This window comes from Acanthaster planci, linkage group LG14 (genome assembly GCF_054643075.1).
Source record: "Acanthaster planci isolate LZ-2023a linkage group LG14, COTS_SCS, whole genome shotgun sequence".
In the NCBI taxonomy this organism is placed as follows: domain Eukaryota; kingdom Metazoa; phylum Echinodermata; class Asteroidea; order Valvatida; family Acanthasteridae; genus Acanthaster; species Acanthaster planci.
Window position 1 is genome coordinate 5,442,367 of NC_141790.1, and position 20,072 is coordinate 5,462,438.

A 20,072-nucleotide genomic window follows, 5' to 3' on the forward strand; every position below is an offset into this window, starting at 1 on the left:
CTTGCAAAGCCACCTTCACCGTTAGCTATCTGATGGATGTCTTGCAAAGCCACCTTCACCGTTAGCTATCTGATGGATGTCTTGCAAAGCGACCTTCACCATTAGCTATCTGATGGATATCTTGCAAAGCCACCTTCACTATTAGCTATCTGATGGATGTCTTGCAAAGCCACCTTCACCGTTAGCTATCTGATGGATGTCTTGCAAAGCCACCTTCACCATTACCTATCTGATGGATGTCTTGCAAAGCGACCTTCACCATTAGCTATCTGATGGATGTCTTGCAAAGCGACTCTGCACATGGTGAGACGATCTTACTGTCAGCCGCACAGAGGTCAAGGGGACTTCCTGCAGACCAGGCGGACGGCAAGTCATCCTAATGACCTAATTATGATGAGTCTGGTCTTTGACCCACTCTAATACGTAAGTCTATCATTTACATTTCAAGAATTTGTACTCATAATTTCCAGTGCATGTGTTGTAGCCAACCAATGGCATTCTGCATATGTATTGACTGTTTGGGTATTGACGAGTCTGCTAGAGAATACCTACCCAAACTTCAACCGCTCGTCCTCCCCACTCTGGCTTCAACCCGAGTTGCTCTTGAAAAGAAGGACAACACGGCCACGTGCAATGCATTGTGGGGGGTCAGGCTGCACCATTGATGATCAAGTATTGTCTGCGAATAACAATAGGCACATGGGAAATTTGCATATATATTGACTGTTTGGGTAAGCATTCTCTAGCAGACTCATCCCACATGTATGTGGGGGACTCTTTTCTCCCATTTCCTTAGTCCCTTCTGTGGCAATATTGTATGCCTGTCATCAGGGACTGTTGCCTCCCTCCTCCCCCAAAGTGTGATAAAGTTCTGCCTTCAGTACCAGATCTGGGGCCCCTCCACTGCAGCCTAGTGTAGCTTGAACTTAACCCTAGCCAAGTGGAAGAAAAACACACAAGCATTCCTGTGGCCTTTGCAGTGGTAGGCAGCTACCAACCCTACTTTTCCTTTATGTTGTGTGGCTCCATGATATGAAAAGCCATTCTTCTCTGTAAAAGAGAGCCCCTCTCACTAACCCAGATTCATTCTCCAATCTATCCAGAGGTAATGTGATAAGGATGCCTTGTCATGTGACAAGCCCTTAATTTTGCGAAAGCCACCATGTAATTTTTCTTATTTTATTCTTTTTATCTGCTGAATTGCTGTGATGTAATGATGACATTATCACATAGTTTATTTTCTAAAACACATATGTGTACAAGGCAACATTGGATCATCACCCAAATTGGTGTGCACATCACTTACTTGGCCGTGCAATGTAAAAGTAGTAATGTATTGCAACAAAGATCTCCATTAACAATCACATTAATCCCAAAACAATCAAGTCCAAATCATTCGGCCATTGTAGTCTACTGTGTTTAATTTATGTGAATCACCTGCTAATGCATTATTTCCCCAATGCCAGTTAACCACTCACTTAAACTTAATCAATTGCTGTACGCCCTCATCCGTCACAAATCTACGGATCGTTGCCGCCATGATCGTAATCCTTTTTCTTAGCGCCATAGTTCACGGACGTGTATATAATATGTCTCGATGTTTCGGCATCCCTGTTTCACTTCCTGTGTTTCTTGATCAACTGAGCTTATAATAAGTTTGTCTTTCTATACAGTCTTGTCTTTTCTCTATTCTGTCATCTGAGAAAATAAATGTGTAGTAAATATCCCACTTTTCTGTGTGGGTGCTTGCCTGATTTGCTTGTATACATTAGGGTGTATGTGCATTAGGGAGTGTCTAGTTGCCTACCATGCCATCTATGAGACCCACTGGTTGTTCATAGGAAAATACTTGGTTACACTGCATGGAACAATGAATTCCTACTCCCCTACAGTTTTTATTAGATGTTGACAACGACAGTCTTCTAAGATAATCTGTTTGTTCCAATGGTGTATGATACAAGCTTTTGAGTTGCCACCTGCAAGCTTATCTTGTTGACCTTACTAAGCATCATAAATGGTGTACAGTCTAAGCATCATAAATGATGTACAGTCTTATGACAGACTGAATTTCAGTCTCCCCACAACTCTTACATGAGGAAACCTGCACCGAGAGCATGGAACGTTTGGCCAAGGCTTTAACTTGGCAAACCTCTACTAACCAATCTAAAGAGAATATGACCTTCTCCGGTTACTGGTTTAGGCTTCTATATCTGTATGAAGAATGTGGGGTCTTCTTTGAGCAGTTCAGCCACATCTTACTTTTGACAACTATAAATTGAGGTTCCATCTGCCTAGAAGTGTTGAAGTACCATTTGAGGTTTGTTTATGTCAAGTCCTGCCTACATGGCTTTTCACTCCTTGGGAAAGATGTATATATTTGACCGATTTATGGAGCAATTTCTCCCACTTAGACATGCATCCCACCCACAACCCGTAGATAAAAAACCAGTGTTGCAGTTAAGACCATCACAAGACCACACACAAGACCAGGCTCAAGACCAGTCACAATTAATAGGGTGAACAATGACAAAGGAATGCTTTTGTTGCAGTTCATTTAAATAGCTTGTGGCTTGACTTCAGACTAGAGGTCTTGTGTTATTATTATTGTTATTATTATTGGTTTATTATTTCATTCCTTCACCGCCAGTGGTGGAATTGCAGAATAATTACATAAAAGACACACACACACACACTGAGATTAAAAAGATTTACAGGGTGTAGAAAATATAAAAATAAATCCAAGTAGCGCAAAGTCAAAGCATTGTCAAATTGCAAAAGTGAACAAAGAACAATACATAAATGATAAAAACTAGCAGTCATAAAATAAACAAAAACATTTAGAATGTACAAATTGATATGATTATGAGAACCTGGGAAGTAAAACAAATGGACAGAATTGGGGGTTGATGGATGTGGAACATAATGTATATGAGAGGAATGGGGAAGAGGGAGAATGTTAGGAGAGAGGAAGGGGGGTTAAAACTGGTAAAAAGGAGTATCGATAGAATATCATCCAATAAAAGAGCCAATACTTAAGATATAGATCTAATAATAGCCCTAGAACTAATAATATAGAACTAACTAATAGAACAATTGTGTAACAAATATGAGTTGTAGTTCAGTCCTAGATTACACCATATCAATGACTTTCATTCCACTTCTAAGTCGTATACATTATGGGACTTTTTTGGTACTGCCTTGTTCTACAGAAAGGCAAGGAGAACTTGTCAGAATTTCTAATATCTCGCTGATGCATCTCTTTTCTACTTGGGGTAGCCAACTGCTGAAGTGTTCAGATGCGATAAGGGTTTCAAAGAACTTCATGCCCATCTGCTCCCTGCTTTCAGCCAAAGTATTGAGGTTGCAGGCAAGAAGTGCATGTTCATAGTCTGTGTACTGCCCGCCCTGCATAATTGTACAGACTCGACGATGATTTTTTTCGAGCATTTCTCTTTCTCCAGCAGTTAGCCCTGAATGCAAAGTGGGAGCTGAATACTCAGCTATGGGTCTGATATAACTTGAATGAATTGTAACCATGTCCTGCAATGGAATTTTAAAATGCTTCAATGTCTTTACCATATGAATCTTTCAGTTTGCTTTTTTCAAAATGGATTTAACATGAGTGTTCAATCTTAAGTCTTTGGTTATTTCGAGTCCCAAAATCTTAACTGCATTTGCTGACCAAAGGACTGTAGAATGATCACTTGCCCCGACGGGAGCAGGTTTCCGGAGTGTGATAATGTTTTGATATATTAGTGATAATCTTATCCAGGATCACTGCGTTGCGGGTAGGCTGCTTAACGACTTGGGTAAATTCAGTTCCTGCACAGAGTTGACTCGTGTCAATCCGGTTAATGTCACCCAAAATAGTGATCCAGCTCAAGGATAATTGGTATTGACATAGTCGATATTGTCCAAGAGATGGTCGATGAGGGCCTGTTCATGTGGGTTGTCCGATGATCTGAATTCATCAAACTTGTTTACTAGAGAACGTGGGTTGCATAAGTAAAAAACAGGCAGGTCTGACTTTCACATTCTATCCTTGGCAATTTGGACAGGTTTGCGAGACAGACATTACGGGTATAATGGCTAAAATAGTGACGGTGCACAGTTATGTGGTTTTTGATGATCCTTTGTCTCTACCTGCTCTGCATCCACGTTTTGTGACTTTCCCTATGCCTGATTGCTTGATAATTGTCTACACTTCCTGGTCAATCCTGTTCTTCATGCTTTAAAAGATGATTTCCAGTGTTTCACAAAGAGTCTCTGGTAAACCGATACATAGTGGCTCAGTCTATCATGGATATGAAGTGCCCTTCAAGATAAGTCACAAAAACTGGCGCCTAAATGGAATGTGGGTAGTGAAATGTATTGAACGCCATTCAGACTGAATGGGTGTGGCATATATACACGTTGCAGTCATACAGTCAGTGTTCCCGAGAAAACTCAATTACCAAAAATCAGTGGAATCCAGTCAAATTTGGTGATAATTGTAAGTAGAACATTCAGTTGAAATACTCACAGGTGCAGTGATGGTAGAACATAAAGGAAAAAACGAACATTAGAGATAAGAAAACTGACTATAAAACTATTGGAAATCAAGAGCCAAAAAAAAATAGTAGTGCTGCCACATGAAGGGCGCCATCTATTTATGTGCTGGTCATGTGCTGGTCTTGTGAAGGTCTTAAAGTGGTCTTGACTACAACACTGATGAAAACCTTCTTTTTGTGTGACCCACACACGCTTTTCAACCTACTCAGACTCTTCAGTGGGAGCTTAAACCAACCTCCTCATTTCACCAGACATTCTTCTAACCCAACTGTATTCCATGTGGATGCGCTTAAAGTTCTGCACTAAGACATGTGCCTCCTGCTTTGGAGGATGGCGTAAATAACACTACTCTGCACCAGCCCCCGCCTCTGAACTTGTTGGTGGCCAACCGCAACATTTCATAGAGTCATAATCAGCGGTAACTCTGAATGGATGGCTGTTGCTGCAATTTGTTACAACCACTGGCTCAAAGTCTCAGGCACACTTGGCCCTGTCCAACGCCAATCGTGAATGACAAGAACAATTGTCGAGCCTTAGAATAGGACATGCACTCCTTCCTACAGAATCAGTGTTATTTATAGTCCCTTTGGGCACTCAAGACATTGACTTTCAATCTACTTTCTCAGTCCTTGCGATTTTGAAAAATGAATCAAAACCTTGGGTCAATCAAGACATAGTAAAATAAAACATACATGTATAAACAATCAACAAAACCAACAAAAAAAAGGTGCATTAGTTTTAGATCCTACCCGCTCCAATACTTCAAGCAAACTTGAAGAGATCCAATACATGTAAAAAGATTCAAAGTTTTATGACAGTCACAAAATCATGCCCTTTCCTTAACCACTACCAGTCGGGGACTCCGGGATTGGAGCCGTATGGTTTATATGTGTGGCCGGGGTCTCTGAACTCGGACAAAGGAAACAGGGCCCTGTAACAAAAGACCGTACTCCGAACAAAAGACCAGGCTGCTGGGCATGACCGGCATTTTTTGCTCTCAAAAGTGGTGATAATCCAGCGTTATTTAGAAACCGTATACCAGGGTTTGGGGTATTTAGAGCAAGCGGATTACCACCGGGGACAAAAGCTCTCCACCACCGCAGCGATGAGCCACACAGCACCACTGCATGCTAATCTGGCCCCTATTGAAAAGAGGTCAGCAGTGCACTGAGCCAGGTTCGCGAACAAAAGACAGCTGTATAACACCGCACAATCTGGGCTCTGTTTACAAGGCTGCAGGCCTGGCTGAAATATTCGGGCATCAATGAAGGTCACCTGTCAACTAAGAGAAGTGCCTGAAGATTACTCCGTGCGGCTATAAACGACTGTTAAATGGAATGATGAATTGTTGAAGGATTTTGAAAACGGAAAAAATGATAGTCATGCCGGCCCAGCATCCTCAACGTTGAAAAATGTCCCGGTCCGAAGTGGTTAATAGCAGCCTCAACAGACCATGCAGAGCTCCTCTGAGCCACAAGATCACTCCAATTCTCCATTAAATTTTTCAAATAAATCTCCTGATTTTCCAGAGGTTTCTCTTCGCCAGATCTCCCTCCTGTGAGTTATTTCTGTTCATAACACTAAAAATGTTTATTGGGAAATATCAGGATGTTTACGTGTCTGCACACAAAAATCTGCTGCGATCCACTTTGGCATGATTTCTCCGTGGCTGATCGCACAATGTTGTGCATCATGATTGACTGGTCTGGTCCCTTTAAAGGAATTAGTTGTTTCACAACGCATAGGGCGCGGGAGCCTGCATCGTGAAAGGATTATGAGTTCTGGAGATCATTTCGTGCAGATGCGAGTAAAAGCCCAAGTTTTTTATGAAAAATGCCATTGTTGTAATCGGAACAACTTACAGGACAGACATCTCTATGAAAAACTTGGGATAATCAGGGAATTCATTGGGAAAATTTGACTGAAAAGTGGTGGGATCTCGTGGCACTGTGTTTGACATATAGAAGCACGTAAAGCCATGTACAGTCTAGTGTATGTAGCATTACGCATGCAGCAATGTTTGCTGCAGTGCTGTGTGACGTGGGTGTGCTGAACGATTGTACACTGACAGAGCTGTTGCACTCAACTGTTTCGCGGGGAGAATAAAAAATGATTCTGTCATCACTAATTGTTAGGAAGGCGTAATGTTCGATTCTTTTTGTTTCATTTTTCTCACAAATTGCTAAGCATAATTATAAAGTAAACTCATGTCGATGAGTGCGGTACGGATGGTTTCAGACATGCAATTATTTGCACTTCTCCGGAAGCTTTTAGGCGTGTGATGGCGTGGGAGTGAAATCGCACACCTTAAAACAACAGGACTAAAGTCCTGACACCAAAGAAAGATTCAGGCAAAAAGTGTTATAAGCATCAATTGGAACCGCTCAACAAATTCATTCAGATCTGGAAAAGAAATTGAAAGCCATTCATGACTCCCAGTCTAACACTTTTTGATGTGGTAGTATTGTTGCCTAGCAATGTGGTTCCAAAACCAGCACCTTGAATAGTCTTCTTGGTAATGGCCCTAGTCTGCTAATAACGACTGTTTGCTGAGTAGGCTGAACATAAAAGGGAAAAACTTGAACATTGGGTACTTAAAAGTTTCACGGTTACAAAGTCTTCTTGTGTTCCTCAGTAAATTTCCACCTTCTCTTTGTTGAGAGGCAGAATCCTTGTGCCTGTTTTATTACAAATCATAAAATTTCCTGTCATCTTCAACTGATGTGGTCTAAACAAAGCATAACTTAAGAGATATCGATGATGAAACGCTTGCCCCACAAATATCTCCTTCCCTTGTTGGAAGTCTGGAGGTCATGAAAAGGAGTTGTGTCAGGCCATGACTTCATGATTTGCTGATCATAATTCTTTTTAACTAGGAAGTCCATACTCTCTGACCTGTAACACTTTCTTTGAAAATGATGGTTTAGTGCTGAATAAGTTGAAAATAAAGTACACTTATTTTAATGTTACAGTAAATACATTTACAGCATTAATCCACTGATGACAGCAGACTGCTCAAGCCACGGCTCAATGGGAGGATTATTGCATACCACACATGTCACATACTTTCTATTCATCATGCACCTGCAGTTTCAATGTTGGCCTGCTGCTGGCCATGGCTCTGCATACAGAGCACATCGCAGCCCATGGGATTGATCCTGATTCCATGGGATGTTCTTGGCGCAGAACAGTTGATCAATTGCGCGATGCTGCCAAATAGTGATAGCTTAGGTGGCACTTGCCTAACCTGTCTATGTTAATATGCACGGCATCTTCTCAGCTGGGCAGTGGCCAGTGCAATGAATCTCTTGACCACCCGCAATCCAGGCACTTCAAACAATCTGGCAGATACTCAGCAGACACTTCACCAAGAATTAACCCAGTCAGTATTTACCCTAAAAATGGGATATGTCCGGGACCAAGGAACTCAAAGAGTACAATTTGACCAAGAGTACAATTCCTGACTTCAACTCAACCCCTTGTCTAGTGACATGTGATACCATTGCCCAATGCAATAACCAATGTCAAATTTATAAGTACAAATTGGCCTCATGTTGGTAATTTTCAAACTCTGTTTGGATGATGCGCACATCATGGGCATACTGCAAAAGTGTGCCTATTGCTGACATCTGCAAAGCGGCATGTTGGAAATTGCCTTCTATATATACATGTATTCCCTGTCCCCTGGCAGGCATCTTATAAACAGAATCTGTCCACTGCAGGACAGTTCTTACATCAGCAATACCAAAGTCCCACAATCCCATTTTGGTGAAGTCCACCTGCAAGATATCTAGCATCCTTTGTGGGTTAATGTCATTTAAACCTCACAATTTATATTATAGTGTTTTCATGTACCCTTTGGTCAGGTGTGATTTATATTAAATGTCAGGATCTGTATCTAATAGAATTTATCACATGACCCTAAGATTTGTGTGTCCATGCCGACCCTCTTTTGGCATGTTTGGTAAACAGTGCTGTTCTGCATTGGTAGATGATTCAGGTAAGTTGAACACAGTAGACTCCCCCACCCCACAGTAGGGTGGTACAAGTGTACTGGAGAATACTTACCTGAATCATGTACTCCCTCCCATCCCTCACCACTCTGGCTATGACACTGGAATGCTTTTGAAAATGAGGGACAAATATGGTGGCAATGATACATGTACATTGCATTGTGGCAGGTGACAGTGCACTGCAGTTGATTAAGTTTTAGCGAATAGCTAACTGGCATTTGGGAAATAACGCATAAGTAGGTGATTCAGATAAGAATTCTCTAATAGACTCGTACCACACTACTGTGGGGGGGGGATGAGGGGAATTTAATGGAAGATTTGTAGTAGAACATAATTTTCACTGTCCAAATATCATTAAGACGAGTAAGGATCTTTAGATAATAATATAACTGCCATTCAGTGTCCTAAGTGATACAAACTGTACAAGAAAATAATAACAGTAAGCTCAAACTTACGGTCTGCTGGCAGAGATATCGGTTATTGCTCCTGGAGCCCACCGCCGGCCCAAAATGTGGTCATCTGTGTTTTTATTAATTTAAGCAAGCTTGCGAAGCCATGATTTGCAAAGCTTCCGATTGCAACCGATATAAGAGAAGCGTATATTTTGTCATTTTAAAATCCACAGGCTTAGATTGCATGACTCCATGGTTCAGAAGACGATCCTTAGAACATCCAAATGATGCAGACCATGGCGACATAAATATTTATTTGGAATCATGCATTATTTATTAGTTCTCACCGTACACATTTTATCTGGGTATACAACGAACATGAGCGACACACACAGCACAATCTACAAACACTGGACACACAATACTGAAGCATTGCAGGATCTGTTGCTAGGACAATGCTGACACCTCTCCAAGTTTGGCGTGGGCCTGGTGAATCCTTGCCATAGTGTTATTGACTTCACTCATACCTTGTTATACTTTTCCCGCCACTTTGCTTGTTTTGCATTACAAATTATGCAATGTGTCTTGTTTGTTTCAGGATTTAGACAGTCTGAGAGTTTTAAGAGTGGTCCATGAAACTTTACATTTCCAACTGATTTTTATTTAAGGAGCAACACTGCAATAGTAATCATGATTGAATAATTGACTTCAATTATCTATATGATACAAAGATGCCACATTGTTTTGATTTGTCTGCAATGGTTTGCTTGTTCAACAGCAAGAAAAAGTGACATCGAGGATGTTCTTGGGCATATTACAGAAGGAGTATGTAGGCCACTGAAGGTTAGTATTTATCAAGTATTTAATAATATGATATCTTGCCACTTACCCTGTTTGACATGTCATTTTATGTTTCATTAGCATGGAATTTTGTACAAATAATGAATGTTTCATATTTGTGCAATGGTAAGTAATTTCATTAGGTAACAGATGACATGTCATTTCAAGTGTGGAACATGTCATCTGTCGCCTTAAGAAATTATTTTTACCATTGAACGAATGTTTATAAAGTACCTGCTTTAATTGGATCCCATAGGCTGATCTTCTTGGGTAGGCCTACAATGTGCCTTATCCGCTGTCAGTCCGTGAAATTGCAACAAGAAGTTGTCTAGTTGGGAACCACTATCTCAGCAGATGTTTTTGTCTGTCTTGCAAATTCATCTGAGCATTTAGCAGAACAGGAACTGTCGCTTGTCTCTTTGTGTTAGCAATGTCAGCATCTCCTTTAAGTTCCAATATCGCCTCTGCTGTTAAGAGAGCAAATGGTCCTTACTTAGTAACAGCCGCCATTTTGTGAAATAGATTTGTGTCTGAAGCACCACCCACTGGTAGCACCATGCAATGTTAGATGGTTCCCATCCTCTTTCTTACTGGGAAATAATATATGAAATGCGGAACCAGTCAAGTGACATGAAGTTCTATCAGTGGTTACCGTGGAACAAATAATCCAATGATGTAATCTACGATCCACCAATTAGATAATTGGGATTTATGCACATATTGTATAATATGTCATGTAGCAAATAATTTGCATGTTCCTTGATCAGGATATTGTGTACTAATACCAGATGATTTGGCAAATAAAATAAAATTTATAAGAAATGTTGTAAATGAGAAAACAATGGCCCCTTTTGTGTGTGTGTGTGTTTGTGTGTACTGCGTTAATCTTACCTGTAGAGTCACTACCTTTGCATATTTCCCTAGAGGGCGCAATACATCTGCTAAGAGTTCACACAATAGGCTACCCCCAGTGCCATGTGGCGTACCATCTTATCAGATCACAAAATTTCCCTTGTCATTTTTCTCAGGTTTATTTCCACCATCCTCCATCCACTTGTATTTATTTCATTGGTTTAATAAAGAGTAGAGTTTGCTTTTGTCTTCTATACTGTATTTTCATTTCTTGGTTTTTGCTCTTGTAAGTATGGATTTTGTTATTCTTTTCTACACACTTGTAATGGAAAGATCCATGAAGAGGAGATCAGCCAGGGCCACTGTGGGCCCTGTGGAATGGGACCCCCATCCTCTGTAGAAGCACAAGGTTGGGAGGCATTATCCTCCCGTGGGGCAAACCTCAAATGTGAATCTGCTGGGAGCACCCCCTCCTCGGCAGAATTCACCCCATCACCCAGGACCTGTTTTTTGGGAACAACAGCTGACAACCAAGAAGTTCGCCAGTAAAAGCTGCCAACATCAGACCACAGTCATAAGCTTCAAGGGCCAGTGGGGCACCCCTCCCCCCTGCAGATTTGCCTTTCCAGGACAAGCTCTAGTTTTGAGCTCCTGTGACCAAGGCCCCTGACATGCCCAATGTGAGCTATTGAATGGACACAGCCCATAGGTCCCAAATGGGTAAAGATCCGCCAGTTAGTTCTGTTCCACAATGCAACCCCACACCCACCTACCTGCCTGCTTTCCGTCTGCCTGCCTTGGAAGAGCTGCCCAGTCACTAAGTCACTAGGCCTAGAAAGGGAAGTCTCACCGTAAAAAAGTGCTGCAGCCTGTTGCCATCTGAATTGTCCTCAGACCAGTTCTCGCACTGGGCCAAACACTGCAAATGCTTGGAATCAGTGTCTCCTTCCAATTTCTTCAAGGCGTTCTTGGCCGTATGACCCAGGCGGGTTTCCCGCAGGACAACTTGCCCCATTTATGGGACAGCTCGCCCCCAACACGGGTCATCACATCCCGCAAGATGGGCGCGCTCCAGGCAGATACCATACCCCTTGTGCCACCCTATCCACCCACACCAATGTTCCCAGAACACAACATGACTTGGCACAGGACAACTTGCCTCCAGTGTCACCCAGTCGGCCATACATAACCCTGGGTGGATTTATCCAGACCAACAGCACTTACCTCAAACCTTGGGTCACCCTCCTGATTTGCCCCCGGCAGTTTCTATCCACACATTGGCACATTTTTCTAACTCTGATGAAAATCAAGTGCCTGGAGATGGGAACCATCGCCATCCCCGAGAGTCTACTGTGCTCTACCTACCCAAACAGTCACTACATATGCACATTTCCCATGCACCTCTTATTATTCATTGAAAAGATTTGATTAGCTGTAGTGCACCCCGCCTCCCACAATGTAACACAGCCATGCTGCCATGATCGTCCTTTTCTCAGTGCCATAAATAATGGACATACCTTTCGAGGCATCTTCGATTTATCAAGTTTTCCGTTTTTGCTACACTGTTCTGCGTCAGTTTGATCACCTTTCCTTCCTTTGGGAATAAAATGTTACTTTGATTTCACCCATTTGTTGGTAAGAGATTCAATCATGTATATTTTGTGTTGTTTTCTTCAGTTTTTCTTGTGTGCACTCAGCAGTTATTTATTATCTACTGTATTACAAGGTTTATTCCTGGTCTACCTTACCAATAAATAACAGGCCTTAGCCGGTTGAATTCGGGGGGTCGCTGTCTTCTCCGGCTACCAAGATGAGAAAAAGACCTTGCTGTTATCCAGGGTGTTCCAACCAGGATCTGGCCAGGCCCCTGGTTCATTCAACCCCACAAAGCTGACGGGAAAGCACCTTGGTAGACTGTGGAAGACCTAAGCAAGGACACGGCCAGGATCTGGCAAGGACCCTGTCTCCTTGGTCAATCGCTGGCCTGGCGAGCCACCCGGGACTCCCAAGAGAGTACCCCATCAGACCTCTTCTGTGTCTATCTTACCATCATCGTATGCCACATCCTTTGACTGCCATGGCCCAGAGGAATCCATGCAGTGCTCCAGCCAGCGTTCCCCCAGCGACTTTGAAGAGCACCACCTGCCATTCGACATCGGCCAAGAAGACTACTACTCCAGTGGTCTCTGTGCATACTCCCTCTCACCCAGATACTGAAGTCACCATGCAGGATTGGCTCCCCCTGAGTGTGAGGGCCCACCTTGCCTGGTGCACCGTTGAGCCGTGACACCCCAGCACCCGCCAGTAAAAGCTGCCAACATCAGACCCGCCAACCCTTTTTCAGGTTCCGCGTAGCCTACCAGGCTATTAAGCCACCAGAACTTCAAGCCACCGCAGGCTTGAGCCAAGAATTCTGCAGAAGAAGAGGCACCGCTCCTATTATAAGGAGCTTACTGCTAAGCTGTGGATGTCCGCCTTCCTATCCATCAATGAGGCCGTGACTTCCGTTGCCTGCTGCCTCGACGATAAACCACCACCGGCCTCCACCGCCTCGGACCACATTCCTGGCAGATCAGCCCTTTCTGCCCCCTTCGGCTGCAAGGCCTTGATGACACTGGGGTCACACTGGGGTCACATCAAACAGGCGTTTCTCCATCGGAGTGGGGCACGGTGCTGTCGCTGACCACGCCTACTGTAACACTGCACAATCAATGTACATTTAAAAGATATCATTTGCAAAATGCTAATGCACTCTCCCCTCCCTTTCGTTAATTGCCGAAATGCTAATGTGAGACCAGTGCACTGTTGGGACGGGAACGAGTCTGTTATACGAGCGCAATCATCGAATTCCCTGGTAGCCTATGCACAAAATGTATAATGGATACCTGACTAAAAACTGATTAAAGGACCACAGTTGTTGGTTCTCGAAGTGTTTCGTGCACGTACGCGTGTGCAACGTGTGCATGCACCGTTGGTAGAATGAGATGTCTCACTGTGAGTGCAATATGCGGAAATGTCACCCAGTCATGTGATCATTCTGGGCCAATAAACAGAATGTATCCAAGACAGAGGTATGACAAGTACTGATATCGTACACACATGTGTCGAACATTAGGATCTCGCTAAAAGTCAGACCGGAGTGGAGGACTGTCAGGATTGTCGAGGATTTGATTCTCGGATATTTGGTGAGCAACTGGACTTGTTTTGCACAGTGGCAACAAGTGGGCTGAAGTTCAGGGACGAATACACCACAAAAATGGACCTTCATTGAAAAGTCTTGTTGTGGAGAAGCTTACTTGTTTTGCAATGCATGTAACTGTGTCTTGATAAATACTGCCCACGCTGGATCTTATGACACAGAGAAGCACATTAGTTAGGCCAAGAAAAGTTCTTTTGATTAAATAGGGTTGGTAGGTAAGGATTTTTTCAAAATTTTTGTGCTGATGATTTGGACAGAAGTTGTCAAAAATTGCCACAAAAGTGATTAAAATAAACACTTACCAGAATTAATGCGGAAATATAATCAACAATTAATTACAATTCACTTTTGCACAATGCTATTCAGGTAAATACAATTGTTTTGCCATGAAAAGAAGTTGTTGGCAGGCATATGTTTTGAAAGAAATGACAACAGGATCTTTGAAAACTTCTTTAAAGTTTTTTCTAACTTGCCGATGAAAATTGTTAGGGTTGCGCCAAAAAATTAGGATTGGTTGGGAAACCGGAACTGGAAGTGCAATAGCATTACCCTTTTTTTGAAAAGTTGGCATCTCTGCGTTGGTGAGGGCCATCTGAGGGTCGCTTCCATTTTCTTCAGCAGGACATGATTCAAGTGCTTGGCCTCCCAGCAGTTGCTCCCGCGGAAGAGGACACTAGCCACGGCTCGTTCAAACACCACACAGCTCAAGTGGAATCTCCTAGACCAATTTTTCCTGAACTCCCATTCGATCGCTCATGCATGGAGGTTTTCAAGTCCCTTGCCAAGGCCAAGCAATGGCATGCACTCCCCAACCGAGTGGTGGTGTTCTATCATTTACCGGTGGAAGATTTCAAGAATTTCCTGTCAGTCCTGAACCTTTTTGCCAGCAAGTTTGTTCACATGTTGCAGACCTAGGCTAAGGCATGGAATCAAAATACATTGACCGTTCACATGCGTGCGAATGCCAGGAACGCATTCTTTTGTTCAAGCTACCTCCACTTTGCATGCCTGAAAACGGCCGTCCCATTCCCTCGTATTCATCTACAACGAAAGACCCGTCATGGTCTGTGCACACAGCAAGATGTTGTGGCCCCCATGGTGGCACAATACCTATGCAAAGAAAATGTGAAGTCACCGAAACAAGAATGGTGTTCTAACAACCATCCATTAAATTAAATTCTTCTGCTTAGGGCATTTCGTTTTAATTCTCTGAAGTAGAGCACTTAAGCAGTGCATCCCACAAAGTAATACCATGCTTCTTATCAACAAAAAAATATACATTGTTTTGAGAGGGTATTTTGTTCTCGAGTAGAAACATTCTTCCAGCCTTTGAGGTTTGCAGATCGTACCATTATTGTTTTCATTCAGTATGTGGAACCTGCCTATACCCATACCCAAGAAAAAACATTAGTGCTTATGGTGTCAGCACTCTTCACATGACAATTGGGGGTAGGATTTTGAGCCCTGCTAAACGCATTATTATTTTCATTCCAGGTTGAATTCCTCCCTGTCAGAGCGCATTATTACATTCACAAATTTATTCTACCATTTCAGGGTTTTGTCGTTGAGATCTAGGAAAAAACATTTCAGCCCCCAACTGGCTGCTCTTTCTAAAGATTTTTAATCTTTAATTTTTATGCACCTCCAGCAAAGAGAATATTCCTGCCTTTGCACATTCCAAAAATAATCCAACATTTAGCAACTTTTCAATGTGCTGTTTAACCGTTTAACCAGCACAAAAAATAAAAGCCGCCGCATGTGACCTCTGTTTTCACCCAACAAGTGAATTTGTGGTTGTCCGAGTGTATGCCGTGTGCTATTATTGACGACATACGACTTTACAAAACAGAAAGAGTGTAATTATGAGAAATATAGTCATTTGGCCTGTTCAGCAGAAATTTTTTTCTAACCAAAAGATGATCAAATGTTTTGTGGAAGGAGTCATAAATTTTGTAGCCTGGAGAATGCTATTTGCCATAATTTAATATCACGTGAAGGAGGTGAAGGAATTTTATTTAATTTATCCAGGGCTGTACAACAAAGTCTGGCTAGTGCCCAGGCAGAGTCATCGCAGCGTGCTTGAAGAGGCCCAAGATTTCCCATGGTAATACTGTTTGTTGGCAACAGTGGCATAACACTGGGACTGCACAAGTGTAGCAATCCTACCAATGGCTGCTTTACTTTCAAAGAATCGACTTATCAATTGGCTGAGGATTTACAATCAATATATCTGCCCAGCATGTCTTCCTACAAATAGTGGCATCTTCAAAGATAGCCTGCCTGACCTAGGCAATCCTGGCCTGTCAATCACTCCTCAGAAGATTTATTTTCTTGCAGAAATATTCGTTTCTATTCTAGAATTTTTTTCTTTTCTGGATTTGCTGAGCCACTTGCAAATAATCATTTAGTCCCAAGGTATTTTTTGGTGTATTTGCGTCTAAGTCAATTAAAATCATGATATTAAGTATTAAAACAGCCCAATATTTTGTTCGATGTTTAGACAAATCAAATCTTGGGAAGGGTACTTAAGGGTTAAGACTACATTAGCCAGCTGTAAGCCTGAGTTATCGAGTTCCTGAAGTGTCGACTTTCGTAGCATCTTTCAAAAAAGAAATTAACCCAGATTGCATCAATTGAACTTTGTGAAACTTTCAACAGTTAATACCATTTAAATGTTTTGGAAAATCTCTCTAATGGATTTAAGTTGTTTTGTTGAAAAGGTTAAACATTTAAAAGTCCGACCCTTACTGTCATGGAAAAGTTTTCATCCAGACATATCCAAAACAGCTAGCAGTTGGAGATGATAATTTGGATGACGAATGCAAGTGGGTTGGTTGTCCACCTAATGCCATTTCCTTTTTTACCCGAAAATGCAACCGTGCACCTCGTATAGATGGGGGAAATCATGGAATATAATGGTCGGTGATGGTACTTTAGTACAGTACAACTGTCAAGCACTTTGAGGAAAAAAGTAAATTTTAAAAAAGTATTTATGGAAGACCCGTTTTTATGGGATTAATTCACTGGCCATCCATTATTGTTCAGACCAAGACAAAAGTAAAAGTAGGAAGGGAATAAAATCAGGAGAGTATTCCAAATAAAGTCTCTGAGGAGCTTTCATCCAACCAAAGATTGACAGCTGACCGACCATCATGTATTACAGTTGTTCCAACAGACTTGGTTGGGTCTTCTTGGCATTTCTTCATTGAAACTGTGGGCCACATGGGCCTTTGTTTTCCTTGTCAAAAATATTGATTCTTCCCTTTTTTGGCAATTTCTATCCAAACCTAGACCGTGTGTGGTTTTTCCTGGCGCCGCCGCATTTTTTATTCAGAGCACCCAACCCGCCAATAATGTTAATTCTTCCCTCCTCGGCATTTCTTTTCTCTCCACACCTAGACCTCTTGTGGTTTTTATTTTTTACCGGCACCACTGCATTTTTATTCGCAGCATCTATCCCAACCCATGAAAATATATAAATTCTTTCCTCCTCTGCATTTTTTTCTGTCCAAATCAAGATCATTTTTTCCTGTACCTGTGCATATATTTTTTCTTTATTCCAAGCACCCAATCTGTCAAAATATATTATTTCTTTCCTCCTTGACATTTTTTTTATCCCAACCTTGACCATGAGGGTTTTTTTTCTTGCACGACCGCACATTTTTTATTCCGAGCACCCAACCCCCCAAATATTAATTCTTCCCTCCTCAGCGGTTCTCTATTCAAACCAGGACATTTTAAGCAAGAATGTATAAAATGTGGGAAGTTGGTACATCAAAGGGACAGCATGAGCATTTATAAGGAGGAAAAAGTCTTATCGGACCAAACACTGTCGACACTTATTTAGCCTTAAGACTCAAGAACAGTTTGTATGTATGTTTTTGGCATCTTTGTTGTGACGCTGCGGTTTTCGCACTGGACGCTTGGCACTGGAATTGGAGATGAATTCCCTTCTAAAAAGGACTATCCTTCATGTCAAACCTAGCCAGCTCAGAGTGGGGTTTGTTTCAACATTTTTCCTCTCACCCAAGAAAGGAATTGATGAATGGCGTCCCATCATCAACTTGAAGCCATTGAACACATTCATCCACCCCAAGATGTTCCGCATGAAAACCATCTTGACAGTGATTCAATCCCTACCGGTTCCATCCTGTGCCTCATCGATCGTTCTTCGCGACACTTGCCTTCATGTACCCATTCACGAACGGGACCGCAAGTTCCTTCAATTCATGTACGAAGGGAAATTATACAAGTTCCGTGCCCTACCATCTGGCCTATCAACCTCGCCCAGAGTCTTCACATGTATTGTGAAGATCGTCGTGGCTTACCTACACCAGCTAGACATAATTTTTTCCAGTACCTGGACAACTGGCTGATCTTGGGCCGATCCCAAGACAAGGCTGTAGCCGCAACTCGCTTCACTTGCGACCTCACCTCCTGTCTCGGCTTTCTCATTAACCTAGAAAAGTCGGACCTGATATCATCCCAGCATCAGACATGCCTGGGGGCAATACTCGATCTCCGCAGGGGTATAATCACTCCAACAGCCGACCGAGTCACCAATCTTCAAAAGTGCATCTCTTTTTTCCGCTCATCGCAGTCACCACCCGCCCTCACTTGGTTTCATCTCCTCGGCCTAATGACCTGATATTGTGGTGCAGACTCCACATGAGACCACTCCAGATTCATCTGCTCTCTTGCTATCAGCCCAAGATAGAACCCATCAAGTTACTGGTCCATGTTTCAGAGGATGTCTCTTAACATCTTCTGTGGTGGCTAAAAAGAGGACCACTTGCTCACTGGGCTCCCCTTCATGCAAGCCAAACCCGAGGTAGTCATTTCAACCCGATAAGCCATTTTTCAAATGGGGCCTCACTTCCTCCACACCAAGTGTCACGGAACTGAGACACCGAATTCCAAAGAAATCACATCAGTGTCTTGGAACTGCAGACTGTCTTTTACCCCCTTTGTCATTTCCTCCCATACATCAAGGGGAAAAACGTCCTGATCCGCTCGGACAACTCCACGGTGGTAGCGTACATCAGTCATTAAGGTAGTACACTCTCCCGCAGATGTGCATCCTGACATGGGAAATCTTCCATTGGGCGATGGATTACTCAATCAATGTGGAAGCAATCCACATTGCAAGGCCAGATAATACCATAGCGGATGCTGTATTTATCAAGCACCCACATGTAAAGCGCTTAGTCACGTCATGGGACTTGAACAAAGTTGAGCAAAGGTACCACCACCCTGCTGCATGCCAGTGTTAACGACTTCCTGGGTGGATTTTCCTTGAGCGGGATGAGATCCCGGGACCGTTTCAAGATTTTCCGTTTCCAAAATTCTTCAAAATTCATGTGTTCATTTACTGGATGTTTACACCCACTCGAACAACTCTGGTGGCATCTCTAATCAGACAGGCAGCATTCATTGATGCCCGAGTATTCAGCCAGGCTTGCAGCCTTGTAAAAGAGAGCCCAGAATTGTGAGGGTGTTGCATAATTTCCTTTGTTCCTGTGAATGTCAGTAGCATCTTTTCATACACGGCTGGATTAGCAATTTCTCTCATCAATGGGGCCCTGGAGCACTTTTGTCCATGGTGCTAATCTGTGGGTGCGCTATGCCCAAAACAGTGGTATACTGTTTCAAGACAGTGCCAGATTACTTTCGAAAAATGAAAGTCGAAAGATGATGGCAATTCCCAGCAGCAGGTCCTTTGTTCCGAGTACAGTCTTTTGTTACACAGACCAGCTCTTCTGCCCAAAACTGGGCACCGCGGCTCTGCAGATAAACACACAGTGCCTTAAACCGGGCACCCAGGCAGGAAGTGGTTAAGCCAGCCATCCTCCTGGCCATGGCCACTTCCAGAGGAGGTTCCGAACTTTAGGCCTTCTCCATTGCTGAGGGACAACTACATTGGGAGCCACACAGTGTCTGCCTCATTCCACCCATTGGCTTTCTAACTAAAAACCAGTCTCCTTTTGATCCTCTGGACATTTTTGTTCCAACCATTGTTTCGCATACAGGAGACAGTGCAGACAAGCTATGGTGCCCGGTTTGTACGCTGAAGTGGTACCTAGTCAAAATCAAGAACCTGAGATTAATTATATATATATAATTAAGAACCTGAGAGGTACTGTTTCCCAACTCTTTATTGCTTCTACCCGATCCACACTGGCCAGTGGCAAGAGACACCATAGCCCGCTGGATAGTTTCAGCCAT

At 42.7% G+C, this 20,072-nt stretch overlaps 2 protein-coding genes across 2 annotated transcripts in view; one reads left to right on the forward strand and one right to left on the reverse strand.

The window, feature by feature from the left end:
- The window catches only part of lipt2 (lipoyl(octanoyl) transferase 2), a 447,804-nt gene that overhangs the window by 214,140 nt on the left and 213,592 nt on the right, over nucleotides 1-20,072 (reverse strand). The gene's annotated exons all lie outside the window — the stretch shown is intronic.
- Nucleotides 1-20,072, forward strand: part of cog6 (component of oligomeric golgi complex 6) — a 204,723-nt gene that overhangs the window by 101,653 nt on the left and 82,998 nt on the right. The window contains 1 exon segment of the mRNA XM_022242307.2: nucleotides 9,735-9,799. Coding sequence (XP_022097999.2) covers nucleotides 9,735-9,799 — 65 coding nt within the window.